This window comes from Carassius auratus, chromosome 1 (assembly GCF_003368295.1).
Source record: "Carassius auratus strain Wakin chromosome 1, ASM336829v1, whole genome shotgun sequence".
In the NCBI taxonomy this organism is placed as follows: domain Eukaryota; kingdom Metazoa; phylum Chordata; class Actinopteri; order Cypriniformes; family Cyprinidae; genus Carassius; species Carassius auratus.
Genome location: NC_039243.1, coordinates 11,107,718 through 11,134,233, shown reverse-complemented (window position 1 = coordinate 11,134,233; position 26,516 = coordinate 11,107,718). Strand labels below are relative to the sequence as shown.

Genomic DNA, 26,516 nt, shown 5'->3' with positions numbered 1-26,516 from the left:
CAGACACTGATCAGCTGTATTTAAATAATATTTAAAAAAAAAGAATCACTTGAGCTGGGAAAAGGATCACTGGCTGGTCTCAGTATTTCGTTGAACCAAATTTTGCTTTAATTACAGCCTTTAGTCTGTTGGGATTTGTCTCTACTAACTTTGAACATCTAGACTTTGCAATATTTGCCTGCTCTTCTTGGCAGAACTGCTCAAGTTCAGTTACATTTTATGGTGGGTGTTTGTGGACTGCAGTCTTCAAATCATTCCACCGATGTTTAATGGGGTAGGCCATGCAAGGACATTCACATTTTTCTCCTTCAACCACTGTGTGCACACTTTGCTGTGTGCTTTGGGTCATTGTCATGTTGGAAGGTAAACTGTCTTTACATTGACAACTTTCTGTCAGAGGTCAGTGGATTTTCCTCAAGCATTTGATGGTATTTTGACCCATCCATTTTTCCTTCTACCCTGACAAATGCTCCAGTCCCTGCTGCAGAGAAACACCCCCATAACAGGATATTACCAGCTCCATGCTTTACTTCAGGAATGTTGTTACTTGGATGGTGAGCTGTTCTGGATTACTGCCAGACATATCATTTGGTGTCGACACCAATAATTCAATTTTAGTCCCATCTGCCTCAGAATCATTAAGGTGCGCTTTGGCAAAGCTCAATTGTGACTTCATGTGGCCATTCTTGAGATGTGGGTTTTTTTCTTGCAACCCTCCCATACAAGACACATTTGTGGAGAATTTGTGATATCGTTGTCACATCCACACAATGACCACTCTTTGACACAAATTCCTTTTTCATCCAGTTTGGAGCGACTTCTCAATCCAGGGAGGGTCCGTGTTGTACCAAATACCTTCCACTTCTTAATAATAGACTCAGCAAGGACTGAAATGCTCCAGGAAATCTCTTTTCATGCTGAGCTGATCAAAATGACCACAGCTGATCACAGCTGGAAGTCAAATGGCTTTGTGTGCCATTGAGAAGATGATTAGCTACATTTGATTGAGTTTACAGGTCATTTTTTTTGGAGGGGGTGATCTTTTTTCCAACTCAGTGATTTAGTTTTTTTATTTATTTTGTTCCTGACATGTTGGTGTTATATTTTTCTGTGTTGCACTGAGTAAATACAGATGGTTAAAACAAAACCTGTGTCGGTCTTCGTTTCAGGCTGCAAAGCAACACAATTTTATTATTTTAAAGTGTGTGTGTGGGGGGGGGGGGTCTATACTGTATGTATATGCTTGATTGGTTCAGATTGGTAATAGCACATTGCTAAGTGGTTACTAAGGTGTTCTATGTGGACTACAGGCCAGTGACAGACTTATCTTCAATTATATGCAAATAAACAATTGGCTCTGATTGATAGCTCCTAAATCTACTGTCTGTAATGTCTTTTCAATGTTTTACTCATATGCCAAAATAATGTATTTGTATTACACTACCGTCCAAAAGTTTGGGGTCATTTTAAGATTTTTTTTTTTTGTAGAAACCATGGTACATTTTTTCAGGATTCTTTGATTTCAACAGTATTTACTTGACATAGAAATACTTTGTAACCTTTTAAATGTCTCTGCTGTCTTCATTTGAAAAGGTAAAAGTTAAAAGTTTTTTTTTTACCTACCCCAAACTTTTAAATGGTAGTGTATATCCATTTGTCGGATTCACTCAGGAAATATTGATATACTGTTTGATTAATTACGATAACTGTAATCAATTAATCATTCATTTCATCTTATTAATTTGACTGACAGCCCTACTGAATATGGACACTCACTTGTTTTTTGAGGAGAGTGTGTGTAAGGCTGTGTGGGGCTGCTGGGAACTGAACTAGTTTGTTGAGGTGAGTGTTCAGTTTTCTGAGGAACAGTCCCATCTACGGATGGTGTCACGGAGGGACTCTCTTCAAAACACTCCTGCTGAAATGAAAAAGAGGAAATTCAGTCCTTTAAATAATCACACAAACACACAGGCATAAACTCTCCCCACATGACAACACATCTTCATCACCACAGTTCACCTTAATTGAGACAGAGTTCTGACTTTTTAATTTCAAACTTTTGTGAAGAACTGCGAGATACAAACTCAGAATTCCATTTATAAACGTAAAATTATGAGAAATAAAAAAAGGTCAGAACTGTGAGTAAATAAATTGCAATTATTTTTATTTATTTATTTATTTTTGATGGGGGAGAGCTGGTAATTTCAAGATGACAATTTAGAATTTTAAGGGGACAAGTCAGAATTATGAGATTGAAACTTAATTGTGAGAGAAAAAGTAGAAATTGTGTTTCAATTATTTGAAACAAGCTTCCATACTAAGCTGTGATTTGTAACATGGTTAACATTTCATGCTAGAACTGTGTGATAACGATGCAGCAAAAGAGCTTGTAGAGTGTGTGTGTTTCAGTTTGTGGTGTGTACAGTATGTCCTACCTTGATGGCAGATGTCGGTCTGGAGACGGGGCTGTGCACCTGTGCACTGGCAACCATGTTGGCAATTGTATTAAGGTGGTTCATCTGGTTCATTGCCATGGCAACAGAGGCAGGAGGAAGTCCAACAGGAAGCAGGGGATGGGGCATCATCATAAAGGGCAGGTCCAGTCCTACGAGAAGAAGAAAGAATCAGGGAATACCTCAGATATAGATGTGTTTATCACACCAATCTATTGTATGGCTTCAGATTAGATTTGAAATTTAGTAATATGGACTACTTTTACAATGCTTTCGCATCATTTTTTTAACTTGAATGCTCTGGTCCCCATTAATCATCACGATAATTGAAAACAGAAAGTCATACAGGTTTGAAAGGGTGTGAAAGTGAATGGTTAATACTCACTGTTGGCCAGTAGATGGGTGTGTTGGAGAGAGCTGAGCTGAGAGTTGTTCAAGTTGTGCTGAGTTTTCTCTGAAGCAGGTGATGGATATTTCTCTCTCTCCCAGGACAAAGCGCTAAATCCTGTTTAATCAATAAAGAGTATGAAATGGTGAAAAGAAATATTCACAATTAAGATAATCAGGTAATTACAGTTTCGATTTTTGTTATTTTATATATATATTCTATCTATCTGTCTGTCTGACTGTCTGTCTGTCTGTCTGTCTGTCTGTGTGTGTGTGTGTGTGCGCGCACGCGTGTGTGTGTGTGTGTGTGTATGTGTGTGTCTGTATAAAAAATAACTAAGACCAGAGTTTGTTAAAAGTAATATTCATTGCTTTAGGTTAGCTTTAAGAGCACATTAAACCACATACTGTACACATTCTGACACAAATATGCTCAGACTAATGAACTTCGCAAGATATCCCCAAAATAAGTAATCAGAATACTATAAGATGGACATATATTATTTTTAGTGAAAAAAAGGAAACAATAAATTGTAAGTTGCCCAGTGACCAGCAGCAACAATGAACTGAACTGATAATCTATCATCAGCATTCATGTCAGTGCCATTGGGAGCAGATGGTGTTTAGGTGGCAGATTTATGGCGAAGGAATCAATGACAGCGCAGGATGAAGTAGGTCCCCTTAAGACTATCACATGCTCCAACCAATAAGGTCTTCACACAACCAGACAAAAATAACCTGATTTAAACAATAAGCTTCCTCATTACAACACAACACTATGCTGCAGATACTTTACAACACCACGGCAACTTCACAAGCTGGGCTCTTTACCATGGCATAAATACTATACAATAGAGCGACCATCTGTGCGACAATCTGCACATCCATGGAAATCAAGACTAGTGTCAACACAAGCTCACATATCTTGTGGGACTGGAGTTCTAACATAAGTGAGAGGGCGCTAATTCACAGTAATTGGACAGATGAAGATGGATGAAAGGAGGGAAAGCAAGAGCAATCAGAGACAACAAGAGCTGCAGCTGTGCTGCGAAACACAATAAAACAAACACAAACATGCACACGTACACACGTACATACGGTATATTCTCCTGTGTCAAGTACTCAAATAGAAACGGGGTTCAGCTTTGGGTCGGACGTCTAGAACACTGTGTACTTGTAATATCAGACCTGAGCCATATTTCTGATAGAATTCTATTCCTGTTTACACCACTTCTGATTACATGGGCAGATTATCAATCATTAAAGACTTATTTTTACACAGTTTCTTGCACTATACTATGTTATGATTTCAAAACACTCTTACCATATGCATGATTTGTAAACTAATACCTTTTGCTGTCTGTGTCTCATAACCAGCTCCATATGTATGCCTTTTCTGATGTAGTAAACTTAGTAGCTCACCTGGTACAACACTGCACTTATGATCTGGAGAGATTGATTGCAAGTCCCATGAGTCACAACACTCGATAAAAGATCTTAAAGATTTGTAGAAGCAAGCTGCCATGGTTGTGTCAACAAATGTGTTTTTATCTGAAGTTTATTTTGCTAACATGCAATTGGGTTTATTGTATGTGATATGTTATTTTTTAAATGGATAGAGCCTTAACCTTTTACATTTCTTCTTTTTCTAAATTCCTGAACTACCGCATGCAATACATATGACAAACATAAAACATCGCCACATTTACGTTAATCTGTTTCGGACAAACCTTAAAGTGCTTTTCTTCATTCACTGGAGTTTCACTTTGAAAACACCACGAAACGTGCAAGAAACCAACGAATGAAGGAAAAATGACATGATGGCAAGGTCAAAACTGTCTCATAAAAATGGTTATTGCTCACTTTTGAGTATTTTTGGCCGGTAATTAATTATAGTAATTTGTATCCTAGTAATTAAGCACCAGATGGTCAGCTTGTCTAGACTGTTTGATCAAGTGAGGAATGCTTTAAAAGTCAACTAGAAGAGATTTGTGTTTCTACATGTTTGCTCCCACCAAAACAAACACACATACACTGGCTGCACAAAAACTATTGATTTAAACAGCATCTTGAAAATGAGGGCAACTTCAAACAGACAAGATGTGAGAAAAAGGGGGTGGATGGGTAAAGATCCAAAAATGTTGACCATATGCTCACAGGGAGAGAGGGGAAAACAGATAATGTGTGTGTTACACTATACACGACTTCCATGCTAAGCGCACGTGGACGTGAAAACAAGCGCACATGTGCTAACATACACCCGCATGCGTGCACACAGTGCACACCTGTTTCTGTTAACGCAGGCAATCACCCGTATGACAGCTTTCGGCCATCTTGTTAAATAATGCATGGAATTTTTCTTTCACCCTGTCAAAGCAGGGGGGAGGAGTATCTCTCACTGTCTCTCTCTACTCTTCTGATGTCATCCTTGATGCTGATTTTCCTTGACTGCATTCCATCTTTCAAATGAAAGCTGTTTTTTTTCTTCTCTCCTTAATTCTGCTTGTCCACAGCGGTTCACACTAGGAACACTTGTGCTCTCTTCCTCTTAAACTCTTGTGAGAATTGTCTTTGAAGTAAACATTATCTGTGTTCGTTTCAGCCACTTTTAGTATATGGCTGCTGTGTTTGAAGACTCGAGATTTCATATGATGCTTGAAAATCTGTCTAGCAAGTTCTGATCGGTGCAAACACACACACACACACACACACACACACAAAATCATATTTGTATTTATCAAGAATGCATTAAAATGATCAAAAAGGACAGTAAAGAGAGAATCGTCAGAGAATCCTGGAAAAAAAAATATAACATAAATAAATATACATTTAAATGTAAGTACAAATAAATATTAATAATATAAATATAAAGAAAAAAAATTATATATAACTAAATAATAATTTAAATCAGAGAAGCCACAAAATACTTTGAATCATGCACAAATGATGCATCCAGTTATGCACACAAATATTGTGCATATATAATATTATCCATTTATACATCATCTAATTTTGCTTGGCTTGTATGCATACAGACAAACACAGGCACCCCAGCAAAAAATGTCTTGTTTCATCTCTAGGGCTGGTGTACGATTAACTATTCACCTGTCTGTTGTTGGTCTTCTCTAAATGCACAGTCAGGCAGCAGTCATTAATGTCACCATTAGTCTCTGTAAACCAAGCACAACCCTGCAACATGGGCCCCCTGAGCGAGCTCTGTGATGGGCCTCATCTCACCCAAAAGGCCCAGGTTACTATTCCAAGGCCATCTGTCTGGTACATCTACAGATTCCAGATTTAAACAAGCTGCCTTAAAGGAACTCAAACACGCATTAACAAACAAATCATGAAGCCTGTACCTGTATTAGAGTTGAGCTCATCTGAATTGAATTCTGAGCCATTGTGGGTCTTGTGTAGATTCATCATCATCTTCATCTTCTGTATCTTCAAAGCTTCAGCCATCGCTGCTGTTGTTAGACCTGCAACACATTCAAGTGCAATATCTCAAACAACTGTGTACCCGAAACACTCCACTGATATCTCACCTGATTATTTTACACAGCAATGAGGTAATCAAACAGATTCAACTATTTTTTTAAAGATGTCAACAATCTCAAACAGAGCTCAGTTTTACCAAGATAATAAGAATTGTTTCCTGAGCACCGAATCAGCATATTAGAATGATTTCTGAAGGATCATGTGACACTTGAATACCTTAAAATACTGGTTTCAGGCTGCTAAAAGATGTGCTATTTATGAAGCACATTAGGCTAAAAGTTACAGCAATAAATTCCTTAGTTGACAGTAAATGGATGTTGTCATCAGCAGCAGGGTTTAGTCAGAGCAACTGGAGGGTCACAGTGAGATAAGGGACCTGAATTAGCTCTGTTGGACTGGACTGCATTATTTATATAAGCATATCATGGAAGTCGTCCAAGAAATAGCCATCTGTCAATCAATCACTTTAAACTCCTCCCACCACCAGAACAATTAGGTAGGCAAAGAGCTATGTCCTTGGTTTCCCTTGGATACTGTCAAAAATTATAAGAAAAAACAAAGAAAAAAGTATTGATTGCTGACAGACGAATCTCTGGACTTGTGATTGATGTTAAAATTGTTGTTTCTCTCATTACAATTCACATTTTTAAGTCACAACACTGTAACTCTAAAGATGTCCGCTGTGTGTTTGTGATGGTGTGTGTGTGTGTGTATGTTTTTGCATATGTGTTTGGGTGAGCGTGTGTATTGCATTTGACAAGGTCATGATTTTCCGTTACATTTTGACAAAGAAGAAAACTGCAGGTGAGGCTGACTGCTGATAAGGACAAAAACAATGGACCATTAACACACACACACACTACCCCCCCCACACACACACACACACAAGTAAAGAGCAGCATATTCCCTCAGTAGAGCATTAGCTGCTTGGCTAATCATGATTTTAACATCTCTATGTGAATTCTGACTGTCTAAATCCAGTATACAGCTGTTGCATGATTTTCGCTGTGGACTCATGGGAAAAACAATCTTCAGAGACTTGAGTTGAGTTATGTAAGCTGTTTGACAAGAAGGAAAGTGTACATTCATGTGAAGGGAGATTGTGCTTAGGGGAGAACACTATTCCTTGAGTGCTTACGGTATACCAGAAACAAAGTCACGGCCGCATTCAATGTGATAAAAATGCAGGGGATATTAGTACTTCAATATGCTGGTTTATTAACAGTTAATGAAATATGTTTTTTTTTATTGTAAATTGAAGTTAAGTGATGTTGCTACCATATTTTTAACAGTGAAGTTCTGGCAACCACAGCTGCTGGTATTTTACCATAACTGTCACAGCTTTTATTTTTACAGTGTATATTCTCCTGTATGTCTATACACCATTATAGCCTATTATGTGGAACCTACATACTGTATATCTCTCCTCTCCTTTCCTCTCAGTATTTTGGCACCACCCCCTGCTGTCTGTCATTGCCCTAAGTGTCAAAGTCAAATTTTACTTAACTAATATTTAAAATTGAGAGAAACAATATCATGCCATTGTCACATACCTCAGATCCCATTATCTTGAGATATTACTTATGTTCGGTAAGAGTACAGAGCTAACAAATTAATGTAGATAGTACAGCTCAGACCACCAAAAAGTATCATATTGAAATCTCTGACATTTGATCTTGGCCCTGTATATTGGCAAATCTGAGCACAGTTTGAGATATTGTTCATATCACTTCTAAAGCTCTAGAGAAACAAAGAGATTGCTCCGGGTTTTTTTTTTTTTCTTTTTTTCAGGCAAACAATCTGAGAAGCCTCTCAATTCCTGTCTAAGAGGAACAAATAAGATATTAAACTAACTTCTGATTTTCTTTTCTTTGGAAGCAATCACAATGGTAAGCAAAATACTGCTATATCTCCATTGTGTTTGCTTGTCTGTTTGTACAGCATATTTCTGTTGGAATATAATCACTGATTCATTCATATGGTGCCACCAGTTACTTATTTTTTTTTACCCAACTGTCATAGCCCCAAACAATGACTGAGCACTTGGCAAATCAAAGCAAACTGCTCTACGCTCATTCCTAACGAGTCCTGACATCTGGCACTTGACGATGCCAAGACACTAAGTGACATCTCCACGGTAACTGCTCAAACACGGCAGAATATCACTGCACAGTCTAGCGCATCCTCCATGGTGACCCCACAGCTTTGTGTGTGTGTGTGTGTGTGTGAGATAGAAAGAGAGGCAATACTTTTTGCAGTGCCTTTACTGCACACACACACATATACACATGTGCTGATAAGCATGCAGTATATAGCAAAATATTTTTAACCAGGTGTATAGATTTGAAGAATGGGTTAGGGTTTTAAAATTTTTGATCTCTCTAACATCAAATTTATGGAAGTATTTTTATTAATTATTTATTTATTGACCGCAGTGAAACAAAGGTCAATACTTTATTGTGTACACTTATACTGGCCTCATCAAGCTAAGTAGTTCTACTTTAATATAGGGGAAAAAATCATATTCATATTTTATACACAAAACTGATTACTGAGTGTATATAAAATGTAATGTGTTGTTATTGTTAAATAAAACTAAAAATAGAACTATTAAAAATACTTTGGTTAATTGAAGTTAAATGAAGCTGAAATATAACATAAATATTAGATGATAAACTAGATAAGAAATTCTGCAACTGAAGTACTACAATGACTAAAAGTAAAATAATAATAATAATAATAATAATAATAATAATAATAATAATAATAATAATAATAATAATAATAATAATTAAAAAAATTAAAGCTAACTGGAAAAAAATTACAATTAAATTAAATTAACAAAAAAATATTTTTAATATAATTATTTTTAATAAAATTACTTTTAATAAAATTAAACCACATAACAAAATTACCAAAACTTGAAACAAACTGAAGATAAAAAAGTAAAATAAGTAGTCATATTTTGATCATTACTACGCAACAACAAATAATAAAATAAATAATATAATAGTGTGTGTATCATATGTTATGTAGTAGGATAAACATATTGTGATGGTTGAAAATTGAAAAAACATGAATTACTACTGATACAGGATAGAGTTTTTTAGGAATAGGCCATAAAAACTGTCTGTGATGGTTAACGCCCAGGTACTTTGGGTCTGTGGTGGGAAAATATAACTTCTTGAAAGTTAAGTTATAACTCTCAAGTGATTAAAATGAAAAAAGAAAAAAAAGGTAAATTACATTTTACAGACATTATCTTGCAAAAGAAAAAAGGCACTGCTTCCTGAGACTTAACCATAATTGTCTAAAAGTGGGAAGGACATGTCCCCTTCCAGGTATAATGATTGCTACGCCCCTGATTCTGGCAGGAATAAGAAATTTCTTGGGGCAGATTTCAGCACATTTTCAGCATCCACCCTTCCCAATGTGATACAGTAGAGCTGAGAAGCTAGGACGGGGGATGTGAGGCTTCTGGCCAGTGAGAGGAAGAGGGAAATAGAGAGGGATGAACAGATGGATGAGTGATCCCGCTGGGGTGTGTCATTCATCACTGTCACCCGTAAAGAAGGTGCATGAAAGATGACCGAACAGAGCGGCAGAAAGGGAGAGAGAATGAAAGATGAGCAGAAGGACAGCAGAGGAGGGAGTGATTTAAGCATATACTTTTCATATGTGCTGAAGGAGGCTGTGAATGAGTAAACTGAGGCTCATCTGAATTTACAGAGCACTGAACATGGTGAAAAAAAGAGACAGGTGTGTGTACGGCTGGATTTACCTGTGGGTGACAGCAGGACTGGAGACAGATGGCTGTTTGCTCTTTGGTGGAGGATTCTGGGGCTTTCTTGCACACCGGCCCCATAGGAACGCTTCGGTGGGCGGCCTGGACGAGAGCTGTGACGGGTGTAAACACACATTAGTATTGTGCCCATCATCAAGGACAACAGAGACAGACAATGGAGAGGATTTATCTGAGAACCACACCACTGTAAAAAAAATTACACATTTAAAGTGAAAAAAAAAAAACATATTTTTCTACTTAATATGCAAAACAAACAAACAAAAAACTCAGTGATAAAGGCAATAGAAAAAAAATAGTAATGAAAAAAGTAGAAACACAACAACACTTTTAAATTAAATTACAGCTACAAGTTTGACTGTAAGCTTATTTAAAACTTATTTGAAATTTTTTAGCATGCCAAAAAAGACACTGATAACAGTTCTGCATTAAATTGAGAAATCTTCCAGGCAAATATTTCACCCAATTTTCCTCTCAATTATAAGCCTGATTACTGATTTAAAAAGGGCAACATAAAACAAATTAATTTGATTAAAAATACAGCTTAAACAGTAATATTGTGAAATATCCTACCAAATTCAAATAATCGCTTTGTATTTTAATGTATTTATAAATATATATTTTATTGCTGTAATGCAAAGCTGAATTTTTAACATCATTACTCCAGTCTACAGTGTCACATGATCCTTCAGACATCATTCTTAAATGCTGATTTACTGCACAAGAAACTGGAAGAAACGGTGATAAAAAAAATATTTATTTATTTTTATTTTTTTGCAGGATTCTTTTGGTGAATAGAAAGTTAAAATGAACTGCATTTATTTAAAATAGAAGTACTGAGAAACATCATATATGTCTCTACTGTCACTTTTGATCAAACTAATGCGTCCTTGTTAAGAAAAATATATATATACTGACTAACGTATATACACTTAACAAAAAAGTATCTATCTAATGTAAATATAGTTTCTATGTTCTAGAACTGGAAAGGCTTTATAAAGGTCAAAACAAAACAAATAAAAATATTCTGAAGGTTTGGATGCAGACTCTTCAGCAAATTTCAAAAGGGACTCCCAATAACTCTTCTCTTGCTATTACATTGCACATATTTCCACAATGTATTTTGTATTTAAATAAACTTTTCCACAAAGTGTTTTGTGTTTTTAAAAAATACATTAATATGAATTTATGCCCATCTCTGCCGACAGGACATGCAGATCACCCACTCGCTTTTCACACACGATTTTCTTAAATAAAAGCACTTTAAAGACATTTGACTTGAGCTGGTTCAAAGAGTGGGCCAGACAGCGCACTGAGCACTAACGTGTAATGACTAGACTGAGCAGACACAATTATTTGTAATGTTTAACAAATAATCTTTAAACCCCCTGTGAGTTCCATGAACCATCCCCCGAAAGTGCAACTATCACTCCTAGAGGCTTCAGTTACCAGGGCTACCATCTGATAAGACTGTTTCACTGTTCGAAAGTATGTGAAGAGATGTTATGTGCAATGGAAAGACAGACACAGGGCCACAGGATGGACATTTCCACCATATAAATTAATATACCTTTCTATGAATAAACACACATATTACAGAACATTGTGTCTACTATTTACTTGAGGCATGTACAATCATGTCTCCTATGCAATCACATAATACAATATATGTTTATTGTGTTTTGTCTATATATATAACACCTTGAATGAATGTGCTAGTATTACTTAATTAACCAAGATCACACATAAGCTCCAAATTACATTTCCTATTTGTTAATTTACATTACATTTTGCAAACTCTGTGACACACTGGTATTATAAGAATCTTTAAGACTCTTCTCTTGAACAGCCAATCCAGTTTCATATGCAAAACACCCTGCTAGAAGACACAGAATCGTAAAACATTCCCTTCCAAGTTACCATTCCTCATGGTACTCAAGTTCTGTGGGTGTGACATCTTCAGACTCAAAGATCATTGATGGCAAGATCAGGTGCGTTTTTAGATTCTGTGAAGATGAGGATGCTGAGCTAGAAGACACCTATGTTTGTGTCTGCGGCCTTGTCTTTCCATTCACCAAAGATTCTCAGACTTCAGCTGGTTCTCTCTCATCAAGACAACATCACTCAAGATCAACTGGAGCCTCAACAAACTGCATCGGGACACTTTTATTCAAATGGGCAAGTATCAAACTTAGTCTCATGGTTTGATCCATGAAGTATCCCCACCCATTTTAAAGAAGGGTGTGTTAAAACTAAGAAACTGATGATTTGCTCAAGGCTGTTGATCTGCTGAATCTCAAATGATACTATAACTTCTTGCATTCCTGTACTCTGCTTAAGCTTTCTTTCCATTGCTAAACTGCATGCATGTATGTGTGTGTGTGTAGTTTAAGAGTTTAATGTAGTTAATAAAGTCCTTGTATCACACTCAAGGTTGTATTGTTGATTTGCTCATAACTGGAGTCCCTAATTATGCAGATTTTGGCTACATGCTCAGAGTAGTTATGGGATGTTATAAATAAGGATGCTATTTCCCATTCCCCGGATATAAACATTTCTTACAATTTATAAACAATTCAGAACAGGTTTGCTGATTGTAATGATAATTCTATGAGCTGTATTAAAATGTGCCTGTGCAAAACTCAAAACTATAGGGTAATGTGGATGGTTGCCAGGGTGTTGCTAAGGTACTGATTGCTTTTGAGTGATTCTGAGTGATCAAGTCAACAGAGCACACATTCAAGTCTCATTATGATTTGGGTCCCATGTTCAAATGTAAATCTATGGGATATTTTATTCTTTTGCCTTCCAGTCAAAAAATCATAAGTCAGATCACTTTGAAAAGTAATAGCTCAGCTCTCCTTGCAATTGTTCTTGTCTGTTTGATAAACGGTGCAGAGCGATTTATGCGCTGAGATGTAATACTCTTGTTTTACTCTTGAGTATTAACACAGGCTCAGCAGCAGTTTAGATTTTAAACAGAGTAAATTAAAAAAGGCAATGCGATTTTGAAATGGATTGTGTATGCTTTCTGCACACTTAATTACTTTGATGCCTGAAAGAGCCACAAGCATTTGCGGATGAATCCCAACAGAGAGAAAGAAAGGGAAGGGGAAAAAAGCATTTCCACGGCAGTTCAGCTGCTCAAATCTCTCTTTTCATCCTGGTGTGTAATGTTTATACATCCACTAACCTGCTGTGTCAGCCTAACAGGAATGTGTGCAGTGTGTGTGGGACGCTGGGTTGATGTAAGGGGGTGTGAATGGTTTCCTCTTTCTTAAAAGCACAGACAAAAGGAAGAACGCTGTTTACAATGCTTACAGTAATACAGCTCTTAGAGATGCTCATTCATTGATCTCTTAATACCACTTCTCTCTCCCTCTCTTTCTCTTGCTCTATCTTTCTGTGCACATGAACGGAAACACATACACACACATTCACACACACAAAACTAATCCAGATCTACTGACAACAGCTCTTTTGTTCTGTATTATCAGAGAGAAAAGAATCCCTCTCGTTTAGTGAACGACAGGATGAGCTGCTGATGGAAGCGATGCAGTCATGCAGAGGTCACCAGCGCAGACAAACTCTCATAAAAATAACTGATGGCAGGCACTGGAAACACACTGGCTATACTATCCAGTCATGCCAACTTCATGGTATCAGATCAGGCTGCTTTTCTGTAGCTCAACAGGTAAAGCAAGATGCGACATATGCTAAGATCATGGGTTTGATTCATAGGGACCAAAAAGAGTCAGAGCATTTGCATTTATATTCGGACTGATTATAATTCATAAGCTGATTGAGTCTAAAACCATGGAAACATTTTCAACTGCACCACAGTACTTTTAAAAAACTTTTTTGTTGGTGCCGTATCATTGATTCTAGTGACCATGAAGTCAAATATGAATAACTTTGCTATAAGAGGCTATTCATTCCTTTCACTTCTACAACAAGTATACAAAAATACTAAAACAAAAAATTACTAAGATTAAATGTATATTAAATGACTTTTTCCAAAGGTATTTCAATTCAAAATAGCATTTCAAATACATTTGAAATACAGCCTATCCCTGCAGGAATTCAGCAGTCTAATATGGTTGATACTTTATGTATTGAGAAAATTAAAAAAATACTCAGATTTAAATGTTTAAATGCAAAATACATTAGATTTTTTTTTCAAAGGTATTTAAATACAAAATAGTATTTCGTATTTTAAATACATGTATTTTAAATACTGCCCATCCGTGGCCTCAGATACTGTATTTATTAAGTTTATCTTGAACAAAATCTAGTTCCTGCATTTTTTTCCTATATACATTGACTTGCTGGGTCTCGTAACATAGTCTGTATAGGTCTCTAACCTGCAATATGCACTTTAAATCTTTATTTATTTCAAATTAAAGGACATTGTGATTTTCTAATGCAATACTCTGCATTTTAGTTACACAATGTTTCATTTGTTTGTATGTGGCCTTGTTTGGAAAGTCAAAGACAAATTAGCACATAGTGAAGAATAATGTATCTGCTCTAACCTAATCTAATTAAATATGCTTGTTCACATACAGTACATTACATACTGCGCTATTTGCTGTATCATCATGAACACAAAAATAACTCTTTAATTATTAATGTGTTTACTCTAGAGTGTAGGAGAAAATATAACATTTCATTAAAGACAAACTCTGCATAAAACCTATATCAGACCACACCCAAAAAGCCTGTTACTATGGAAACCTGTTCTCAATCAATACACTGTCATCGGCTATGATTGGTGGCAGATGGAGGACAAGGGAGGATTCCCCCAGAGATCAAAGACATATTACTAAAGCTCAGACACACACACACAGTTCAACAATTATTCATTTTGTCAATCACACACACACACGCACAGAGAGAGAGAGAGGGGTAATGCTACATGATAGATATCAAACAGCTGTCCAAGACATTGAACACAGGTCTCATTGCAGTTCCTCATCCATAAATGTTCATTAACTATATCTGTGAGGGTGAATCTCTAAGAAACATGTCACATAATTGGTTTCTTATTTCACCCAAAAATTAAAGAACCAACAAACTTAAATTGTGTTCTATAAAATAAATACAATAAGCATATTTGTCCAATTTTAGGACCATTTAAATTATAGAAAAAAGTTAAAGGCATAAACAATGTGGATCTCTGAAGGCTTCAAAACATTGCACCTGTTTTGAGTGTTCAGGAAAACCTTTTTTAAAAGCAGTTCATTACATTTGCAGTTCACCTTTGGTGACACTAGTGTGACATAGCAAATGTTATTTTATTTTATTCACTGTGGGGGGAGGTACTTAAGTGTCTTGTAAAAAAAAAAAATACACCTTAAAGATCCTAGGTATATCACTTCTTATTGTTATATTATAAAAAATTATTATTTTTTCTTTTTTTTTCTTTAAGAATATAATTTCACCCTATAAGCAAAAATATGTTGTTTCATTACTTTACGTGTTATTTTGGGTTAAGTGTGACCAGAACATGTTTTTAAGGTTTTGTGACATGAACCTGTTAATATTAACAGCCTATACATAAGAATATCTCCCTGCATTACACTAGACATCACACATATATTTAGAGCTATATATACATTATATTTACATTACATAGAGCTATATTTAGAAATATTAATCAGTCTGCTTTGTTGCATGATACACCTGACGAAGCATGTGTTTCTTTGTGTTTTTCCACTCTGATGTCATAGAGCTCAGGTCTGGGGGGATTCTCCCTTTATTGATTAGTCAAGGTTGTCTTCTTTACTTTACTTCTTTTCATTTGACCAAGGTATTGAATTTATGTAGTCCTTTGCCTATTTTCCTTGCTACTATCAAGTATGATAATAAGGATAGACAAGCAGCACACACATAAACAAACGCACAACAATCCACCCCACACTCACGCAAGCTTAATAATCACACATTTACACACCCATTTATACACACACAATGACAATATTGACTTTTTCAGAGAAATACAATAGCTCCATCTTTCTCAGGCTGGTATTGTGTAGACCACAGACAGGCTAATTACAGTCACTCATTTTCAACAGACAGAGAAGAACATGAGAGGGAGGAGATGACAGAGAAAACATGCAAAAGAAAAGAAAAAATGCCCATAACAAAAAAACAACAGTGGAAAGTAAAGGAGAGAATGAATTAGATCACAGTGAGACAATTTGGGTTATTTAATGTTCAAAGCCAATATCATTTACAGCCCCTGACACTTTATATTTGTACAGCATATTATGAAAAGAACACAATACTCAGGCACCGAAGTCTGACTGTTATTTAAATTTAGAATATATAGTATATGTATATAATATATATATCTGCATAAAGGGTTAAGAATCAGAGTCAAATGCACTTGGAAGGCTGAGTGTGAAAGTAGAGAAGGAAATGGACAGAACGAGAGAGAAACAGAGGCACAGTTTATCCGTTGCTCTGTTTCTTCATCACACAAAGACTTCATTCATTCTCTTTCTAAAAAGAATCACAGGAGCAAACAGAAAACATAAATGCTGATTTCTATTCATAGAGTGAAAGGGGAAAGAGGGCACAACAACTGGTGGCTTGAAGCATTTTTATTATGCTTGAGTAAATAAAGAAATGTCTTTAAAAGACAAAATGAAAAATTCCATTCTGAAAAGTATTAATAAAATAGTGTGAATGTGTCAAATGAGCCCAAGGCAGGGGGATTTACAGTGAAAAATAATAGATTCAATCACTTAGAAAAAAAAAAGAAAAAAAAAAAGCAAAGCACTCCTATTTTAAGCTAGGTTTTTGTAGTGTGTTTAAATCACAAAAGTATGAGCAATAGTAAAAGTGACACTTACAGTATGATAACAAGCATCACTAATGACCAAAATTGGGCACTGACTGCTTGCCAGTTTCTCCTTCTACCTCATGAATACTTCTTTCTCTTCCACTCTTCCTGCCCTTTTCTACTTTGCCTCCTGCATATTAAAACATTTACTTATTCAATTCTCTCTACTTTCCTCCCTCTCTGTCCTTTTTAGATAGAGGACATATTTGAAAGCCAATAAACAATCCTCTGTGTGTGTATGTGTGTTGGAAAAGTGTCAAGTCAGCACGGATGACACCTTGTGATCGGACAGAGAGACGCGAGCAGCATTCTCAGAGGTGCTACAGGGCAAGAATGGAAAAGCTGGCAAAAGCAGACAGGGAGTAAAATAAAGCAATATGCAAAGAGATTTCAAACAATTAAAGTGTTCATATGACGTTGCTAAAAAGAACATTATTTTGTGTATTTGGTGTAATGCAATGTGTTTATATGGTAAAAAAAAAACACATTATTTTACACATAATGTATATATTTGTTTCTCCTCTATGCCCCACCTTTCTGAAATGTGTTGATTTTTACTAAGCTCATCATTCTGAAAAGAGAGGTGTGCTCTGATTGGCCAGCTATCCAATGCGTTGTGATTAGCCAAATGACTCAAGCATGTGATGGAAATGTTATGCCCCTAAACACTCTGATCATGCCGTGTGTGCCTGACGGGTAGGATAAAATGTCATGACACCAGAGCAATGAAACAAAACCAATAAAAACCATTACAAAAAAGGCATTTGTTGCATCCAGTAGGGACATAATTACTGATCATAATGACTTTATGTGTTGCTTATCGCGCTGCATAAACATTTACATTTAATCATTTAGTAGATGCTTTTATCAAAAGCGATTTACAAACGAGAACAATAGAAGCAGTCAGGTCAACAAGAGAGCAACAACAGTATACAAGTGCCATGACAAGTCTCAGTTAGTCTAGTACAGAACACATAGCCAGGTTTTTTTTATATATATATATATATATATATATATATATATATATATATATATATATATATATATATATATATATATATATATATATATAAATGAAAAGACAAGAAAAGGAAAGTGCTAGTATTAATTGGTTAAGTGCTGGTGAAAAACATGGGTCTTAAGATGTTTCTTGAAAATGAGTAAAGACTTAGATGTACGAATTGCGATTGGGAGGTCATTCCACCAGCTGGGCGCAGTCCAGGAGAAGAATCGTGAGAGTGAATTTGAACTTCTTTGGGATGGCACCACAAGGCGTCGTTCACTTGCAGAGCCCAAACCTCTGAAAGGCACATAAGATTTAACCAGTGAGTTTAGGTATGAGCCGTGCCAGTGGTCGTCTTGTAGGCAAGCATCAGTACCTTGAATTTGATGCGTGCGGCTACTGGTAGCCAGTGTAACCTGATGAGCAGAGGAGTAATGTGAGCTTTTTTTGGCTCATTGAAGACAACCCTCGCTGCTGCATTCTGGATCAATTGCAGAGGCTCGACAGTACATGCAGGAAGGCCCGCCAGGAGAGCATTACAATAGTCCAGTCTGGAGGGAACAAGAGCTTGGACAAGAAGTTGGGTGGCTTGCTCTGACAGGAAGGGACTAATCTTCCTAATGTTGTATAAGGCAAATCTGCAGGACCGGGTCGTTGTAGCAATGTGGTCTGTGAAGCTTAACTGATGATCCATCACAACTCCAAGGTTTCTGGCTGTCCTCGAAGGAGTAATGGTTGATGACCCCAGCTGTATAGAGAAGTTGTGTTGAAGCAATGGGTTAGCTGGAATCACCAGGAGTTCTGTCTTCGTAAGGTTAAGCTGAAGGTGATGGTCATTCATCCAGCTGGAAATGTCACTCAGACAGGCTGAAATATGAGCAGCTACCGTTGGTTCATCTGGTTGGAATGAGAAGTAGAGTCATCAGCGTAGAAGAAGAAAAGCCATGTTTCTGAATGACAGATCCTAATGATGTCATGTCGATGGAGAAGAGAAGTGGTCCAAGTACTGAGCCTTGAGGAACCCCAGTAGCGAGGTGTTGTGACTTAGAAACATCACCCCTCCAAGACACACTGAAGGATCTGTCAGAGGTAGGACTTAACCCACAGGATTGTGGTTCCCGAGATGCCCATCTTTCTGAGGGTGGACAGGAGAATCTGGTGATTAACGGTGTCAAAAGCAGCAGACAGGTCCAGTAAGATGAGTACTTAGGATTTTGAAGCTGCTCTTGCCAGACGCAGGGCTTCAGTAACCGAGAGCAGAGCAGTCTCAGTAGAGTGGCCACTTTTGAAGTCAGATTGGTTGCTGTTCAGGAGGTTGCACTGTAAAAGGAACATAGAAACCTGGTTGAACACAGCTCTTTCAAGTGTCTTTGCAATGAGAAGGGATACTGGTCTATAGTTTTCAAGAAGCGCTGGATTTAGAGATGGTTTCTTAAGCAGTGGCTAACCCGAGCCTGCTTGAATGCTGAGGGAAATGTTCCAGAGTGAAGAGAGGAGTTGATAATGTGAGTAAGCGAAGGTATGACTGAAGAAGAGATCGCTTGAGGGAGGTGAGTGGGGATCGGATCAAGTGGACAAGTAGTAGGATGATTGGACAGGAGAAGTTTGGAAATGTCCGTCTCTGAGAGTGGGGAGAAGGAGGAGTAAGAGTGTGCATCGGTCATTGTGAAGTTGTCCTCAATTTGCAGTCTGGAGAATTGGTCACTGATGGTTCTTGTCCTATTTTTGAAGAAAACTGCAAAGTCGTCCGCTGTAAGAGTTGATGGAGGAGGTGGTGGAGGCGGATTAAGAAGAGAAGAGAAAGTTTTGAAGAGTGTCCGAGCGTCACAACAGCTGTTAATTTTGTTGTGGTAGTAGGATGTTTTAGCTGTGAAGACATTTGCAGAGAAGGAAGAGAGGAGAGACTGATACACACTGAGGTCGGAAGAGTTTCTTGATTTATGCCATTTCCTCTCTGCAGCCCTGAGTTTAGAGCAATGTTTTTATAAACATAAAACCATGTCTACAATTGTAATGGGAGAAATGACAAACAACAAGCTCCAGCAGTTACTCTACACTGCTCAAAACTCGTGTTTGAATCATCAATGCCAAATCCTTTAACGTTACATATGTAAACCTACTTACAGACTGTGTGTCAGAAGCGCCAGACTCCTTCCAAAGTTAGAATTGACCCACTTTATAGAAACAGACACCGGCATTGTAGGCTGCTCTCAGAGGAAACAGCCCTTGTCCTCCGCAAAATGCGCTGCACGCAACTGAAAATTTAGGTTGAACTTTTCTGGAACAGTCTTGTAAATAGAACTTAAACACTGATTTCTAGTTGTGTCCTCTTTTTGAAGGCCAAACAAAGTAGCTTACCTTTCACAACGAAACCAAGCATCTCCACGGACGGCAACAGTGAGAATAAAAGTCACGCCTTCTTTCTTTGCATGAACATTTGGGCGGTGTTATGCAAATCTTCCCACATAGTGACATAGACATGTGGGGGCGTGTTAGAATGAGCCGTTTTAGTTAGGAGTGGTTGACTCTTAACTTTTATAAAGAATATCTCTTTTGATTTGAGACTTGCTACTTGTTTGCTAATTTACAGATTTTCTTTATACACCAAGATCCTGTAACACTCCAAAGAGAAAGGCTTCTTTTACACACGACAACAATAATCTTCTGCTGAGCACACACTACATTTTAAATGTTTAAATGGTTATTCACTGAAATACTTGACATTTGTCCTAGATCTCCTTGCAGTGATGAAATGATTTGTGAATGAATCATTCTTTTGAGTCAGATCTTTTCAATCAATCTGGTTCACAAAAACTGGTCCAAATAATTTAAATAATACATTTTCCTGTATATTTAAATATATTTAACAAAAAAAATTTATGTTGTTCTTTCAAACACATGAAAAAAAAAATAATAATGAAAAAAATATGTGTACATATAAAAAATACTATAGTGCACGTCTCACATGGACTGCCATTATGATACCTTTATAGTGCGTTTACATACTTTGCATACATACTAAGTTTTTATTGTAATTGTATCAAAACAACAGAAACAAAAATGTTTCCATTTTGGTCATATAGGTTAGACAATGGAAAGATATAACGGTGAGTAAATGATCACAGATTTTTTTTTTTTTTCATTTTAGTTTAACCGATCGTCTTTAAAAGGAAGGCAAGAGGAAGAAAACAATCTTTTAAAGATATACTATTAAGCTCCACTTTGTCATTTTTGTTTTCTTCAAGCCACTAATGGAGAGGTGAGTAGGAAGAGAGGGCTTATCATGTGTCTAACATCCATCCATAACATCCACACCTCGACAGGAAAAAGCGTGGGGAGGGAGTGTGTGTGTGCTGTATGTGCGTTTGTCTGCTTGACTGTCTTAAGAGGAAACTGACTATTTTACAGGAGCTTATCTCCTTCACTCAGATAAGAGACCCAAACAGAAGTCCGTTTTATTTTTTTCAGAGGACCATTATCACAACACATCTATCCATCTGCATGTTCCCCGTCTACACAACCACAATGCAAACACTGAGGCATGAGACACTCAACACAAGACATAAACAGGTCACGATGCTAAGGCAAAAACAATTGAAATGGAGAATCTGTTCGTCTGAAAACAAGCTGACTCTTGTTGCGTCTAGACTAGATCATTCATTTATGCGTCTGTGAAACGCACGAGAATCAGGTCATGAAAAAAAGATGCCAGATTCCTCCAGTTTCATTCAGTATCTCGAGCACTTAATGCGCTAACCTGTCACTTAGCGCCTCACAATCAGCTAATCGCTCAGCACAACATACAGAACTTCTCTGTGTGAGCAACTGCTAAACAAAGCTCTTGTCTGTCCACAAATGGTGAAAAGCCCTAAATGCTTTTATTGTCTGCCTGGTTTCACCAATGACAATAAAAGTTTGTACTGAAAACAAAAGAAATAGAAAGGTTTTATTTGACAATTAGATTTAGAAATATAATAGTCACTAGCATCCAAAAATTTGTAAAATTTTGTCTCATGTTCAAAAATCAAAAATACAGTAAAAACAGTAATGTTAGAAAAATGTAATTTCAATTTAGATATCTGTATATTAAAATGGCTGTCATGGCCAAACTGAGTTATCAGTATCATTACTCCATTCTTTAGAGTCACAAGATCCTTCAGAAATGATTCACTGAATTGGTGCTCAAAAACATTTCTTATTATTAGAAATGTTGAAAACAGTTGTGCTGCTTTTTAAAAATTATTTGATGTACAAGGTTAGAAGGAGCAGCATTTATTTGCAATACATTTTTTTGTAACATTATAAAAATGATTTACTATAACTTTTGATCAGTTCAGTGAATTCTTGATCAATAAAAGTATTAATTTCTTTAAAAAACTAAATAAAAATTACCTCAAACTTTTGAACGGTAGTGTACTGCATGTAAAGGATGTTAATTAAAATATTTGTTCATTTAAATACACAACTAAATACACAAAACAATTTTGTATAATTTCTAATCAGGCAATAAATAGACTACCTACAGTATTATTATTTAATATGTGAACCTGCAATCTAATCAATGCATTCTGAGCATAAACAGGCTCTATCATCCACATGTTCCTGATATTCACCTGGTCTGCACAATAACTTTTAAGAGGAAGTTTGTACTGTAATATTTACAGCCTTATTCTTAACAGAGAGGCACAAAGCTGTGATGCAGAAGTCGTACCATCCAACATCCGGCTCTGATGTAGACAAATGCAATTAAGTGTTATCAAAATGTCCACTTCCTACTAAACATTAACCTCAATGAGTGCAACTGAACCCCTAGTTCAGCTGACCCCAGCTGCGACACAACTCTAGAAGGATTCAAATGAATGACTGCTGTTCTCTTCACACTCACTGCTTGAAGTAGCACATAGTGCCATGTTTGGCCTGTTTTACATTGTGTCAACTTGACTTGACTTGATTTGCAGCAGCAGTCATATTAACAGCTTACTGGATTCACAATGTTTGAATTTAAGCAAAACACTTAGATGAAATAGAGAAATGCATACTTAAAAAAAAGAAGTGAATTTCCTGCATGGACTACATTTTTTTAATTATATTATAATAATATTTAATAATTAATTTTCTCTCATACTTTCTTCTCAAAATAAAGAATTGGCAGATATAAACTCAGACAAAAAGTTGCAATTAATTTTATATTTCATATTTAAATTCTGTGACGAAAACAATGTTATGTTAGTATCACTGAGATAATTTTATATTTTTATTAATATATTGAATTAGTTTTCATTTTTATATTTTCCAATTTTGCAATGCGTTGTTGACATTTTTATGTTTGATATAGTTATTACTGTTTTCAGTTTTCAGTTTTTTATTACATCATGTTAAACTAAATGAAAATTTTAAATGTTGCCTTGGCAAGTAGCTGAAAAACATTTTAGTATTTAATTTAATTTTGAATTCATATTATTTCAAGTAAAAAATAAAACAAAAGGGGATACAAGCTTGACTTTTTCTCGCAATTGTCTATTAGTTTATATCTGCCAATTCTGAGTTTAAATCTTGAAATTAGGGATGTAACGAGATTTTCACGGTATGATAATCATCAAAAAATATATCACAGTTATACGGTTTCACGGTATACGGTATTAAACAATTCAAAACAGGTTTTCTTTTTGGTTGAACAAATGTTTGAAAGCATGCATTTATTCAAATTTTATTAATCAAAAATAAGAAAATGTAATCACTGATTATTTATTAGTTTAATAACTTATAATTATCATTGATTATTAATACAAATTCATAAATTCTGGTTTCTGTATATAGATTCTGTACTTTTATGATTTAATACAAATATACTTCAAAATGGTGGTAATGAAAATGCATAAAACTTTAATTTAATTAATGTTTTAAAACCTTTATTCTTTTATAGATTTGCTAAATAAAAATGAGGGAAAAATTTTTTTCCTTAAAAATGTTTATGTAAATAATTTTTAGTATTATTTTAGAAGTAGGGTACATTATAGTACAATTTTAATTTCTGTCAATTTCTGTCAAACGTTATAAAATGGGAGCTGTATCTGCATGGTATTCTGAATAAGTAAACATGTTCGATGCGATTCCTTGTTTTGCAGCCGCTTTCCGACCACAGTTTTTGCAAACTGCATCTACCCTCGAGGACAAGCAAGCATTCATCTTTTCTATATAAAAGGTATTCCCATACTAGTGCCAATTTGAACTCATATTTCGACGTGGGATAGAGATTAGAGATAACGGCCTCTGTCTCTGATGTTGTCTCAGCTGTATGTGTGGGTGGAGCAAGAGAACAGTTAAGTGGAAAGGTGTTGCCTAGGCGCAGGTGAGATTCTGTGTCTGTTATTTTCTCCCAATACCATAGATAAGCAAATTAACATGGTATGATAATCGTACATGTTTATATCATGGTATATCATCATAGCGGTATATCGTTACAACCCTACTTGAAATTCAGAATTGTGGGATATACTGTAAATTCAGAATTTCACCTAAAAAATATATATATTTATTATGAGATGAAAAGTCGCAATGACATTTTTTTCCCATTGTGGAAATAAGCTTCTATAGAAATGGCTTCACTAAAGAGTCAAAAGCCAGATTAAGGCTATTGCATATTCATAATATAGCAGACACAACGGTCATCCACAGCAGCCCCCTGACTCACTATAACATCACGCATTACTTCATACTGATTCAGTCATGACTCAAAAACGTTTGAGGCATTGACTTAATGTTTTATAGTGCTTAACGTTTTGCTTTACCAATTTTTATCATTAAATGTTAATGTTTAGTGCATGACATGCTAGGCAATAAATCAAGCCACCCTTTGAGCCTTTGTATTCCTGGGATCACATATGGTGAGACATCACTGTTTATACAGAGAATTAAAATCATGGGTGTATGTGTGTGTTCACCACAATATATGTCACAGGTGAATAAGCAGTTCACTCATGCGCAGCAGTGTAAACCATCTGCTAGGAAACACAATCCAGACAACACAAAGGTGAAATGTGACCAATACTAAATTCTTAATACAATTAAAAAATATATTATTCTTCCTGGCACTATTCAGATTTTATTGTGTTTTCTTTAATAACTTAATTAAGAATGAAATATGAATTTGTTTTCAGTACACTAGCAAACAGATACCCTTAAAACTAACAGACATGAACCAAAAACCACAAACAGTGGCTTTCTACATAATTATAAAAAAAGATTATATATAACTGCTAGTATATGTTATTCTATCTACCATTTCCTTAAGAGTCATAGCTTTAAATTACAAAACTTTTTTCAAAATACTATAGTTTCCTAATCTCACCAGAGGCAACAGTTTTGACTTTCACACCCCATAAAAATATTTCCTGCAAATCTCTGAATGTCCAAAAGGCCCCTTTGAAACCTGATGACAGACTTTCTTCAAAACACATGACCTAATATGACAATATATCTCCCCCTCCATTCAGTTATGGTCTCTGCACAAGCGGACCGCAACAAAGAGAAGGATTAAGACATCACGTTCAAAGCGCCAAATTTTAACCTATTGTCTGCTGTGAATAAAGCATGACCGTAACTTGACTCTGTAGAGGTTACATGATCCCATTTCACAACACTGTACAAAGCACACTAAAATATATACAGTCATGTTGTTAATCACTTTGAGATTATACAGAAGCTATTATCCAAATGAAATGTTTAAATTCATTACACTATTAGGCTCCAAGCAAATTTTTTTTATTTGTTAGGACGAAATGCAAACTAATTGGTTGTCTCTCTCTCTCTGTTTAGAAGTCTGTCATTATTGATGTTAGTAATGGAACATAACACAGGATGCTCCAAACGTACTTAATGAAAAACAAGCAGCAAGGTCAGAAAACGAATAAACAGTTTACTAACTTGACCAGTGCATATGAATTTACATAACGGAGGGAACTGGAAAATTGATCTGTCACGCATATGCAAGGATCTAAGGGGACTGAACAGGACAGGCATGCACTGGGCTTCAAAGAATGGCAATTAAGCTTTGGCCACGAAAAAATCCACAAGCTGACGCGCAACATGTATTCACAGAACTAATGGTTCTTGACGGAACTATTCCGTCCAATTAGAGCCAGGGTTTTCATTCATGGATCTGTGGACCCCTGGGGGTCCATGAAAGTACTTCAGGGTGTCCATGGGGAAGATAAGCATGTTGTAATGTATTAATGTTAGCAAATTTTCTTGATAAATGTTTTGCATTTTTCATATTAGCAATTTGCACTTTGCTAATGGGTACTGTTATTTGGTCTGGATCCTTTAAGTTATTCTAAAATGAATTAAGAAAGGCAATTCATGTTTAAAATAATTATTATGTATATTATTACAATAATCATGTTTTCACTTTCTGAGTTGATGACATTTTAATACCTTTTGTGGGACTTTTTTATTTATTTAAATTTGCTTTTCAAATCTTTATATTTGAAAAACTTTTGGCTGCCAAATCAAAGTCAGTGTGGT

General features: G+C 36.0%; 2 protein-coding genes across 5 annotated transcripts in view; one reads left to right on the top strand and one right to left on the bottom strand.

The window, feature by feature from the left end:
- The window catches only part of LOC113109348 (myb-like protein U), a 972,647-nt gene that overhangs the window by 526,427 nt on the left and 419,704 nt on the right, over positions 1–26,516 (top strand). The gene's annotated exons all lie outside the window — the stretch shown is intronic.
- The window catches only part of LOC113109568 (dachshund homolog 2-like), a 33,279-nt gene that overhangs the window by 5,509 nt on the left and 1,254 nt on the right, over positions 1–26,516 (bottom strand). For 3 of the 4 annotated variants that reach the window (XM_026273238.1, XM_026273214.1, XM_026273231.1), the window contains exons 2-6: positions 10,120–10,235; positions 6,200–6,319; positions 2,839–2,958; positions 2,436–2,605; positions 1,777–1,918 (exon numbers count right to left, since the gene is read on the bottom strand). In XM_026273238.1, coding sequence (XP_026129023.1) covers positions 1,777–1,918; positions 2,436–2,605; positions 2,839–2,958; positions 6,200–6,319; positions 10,120–10,235 — 668 coding nt within the window. The remainder of the gene's footprint in view (positions 1–1,776; positions 1,919–2,435; positions 2,606–2,838; positions 2,959–6,199; positions 6,320–10,119; positions 10,236–26,516) is intronic. The other variant, XM_026273223.1, reaches the window with a different exon arrangement.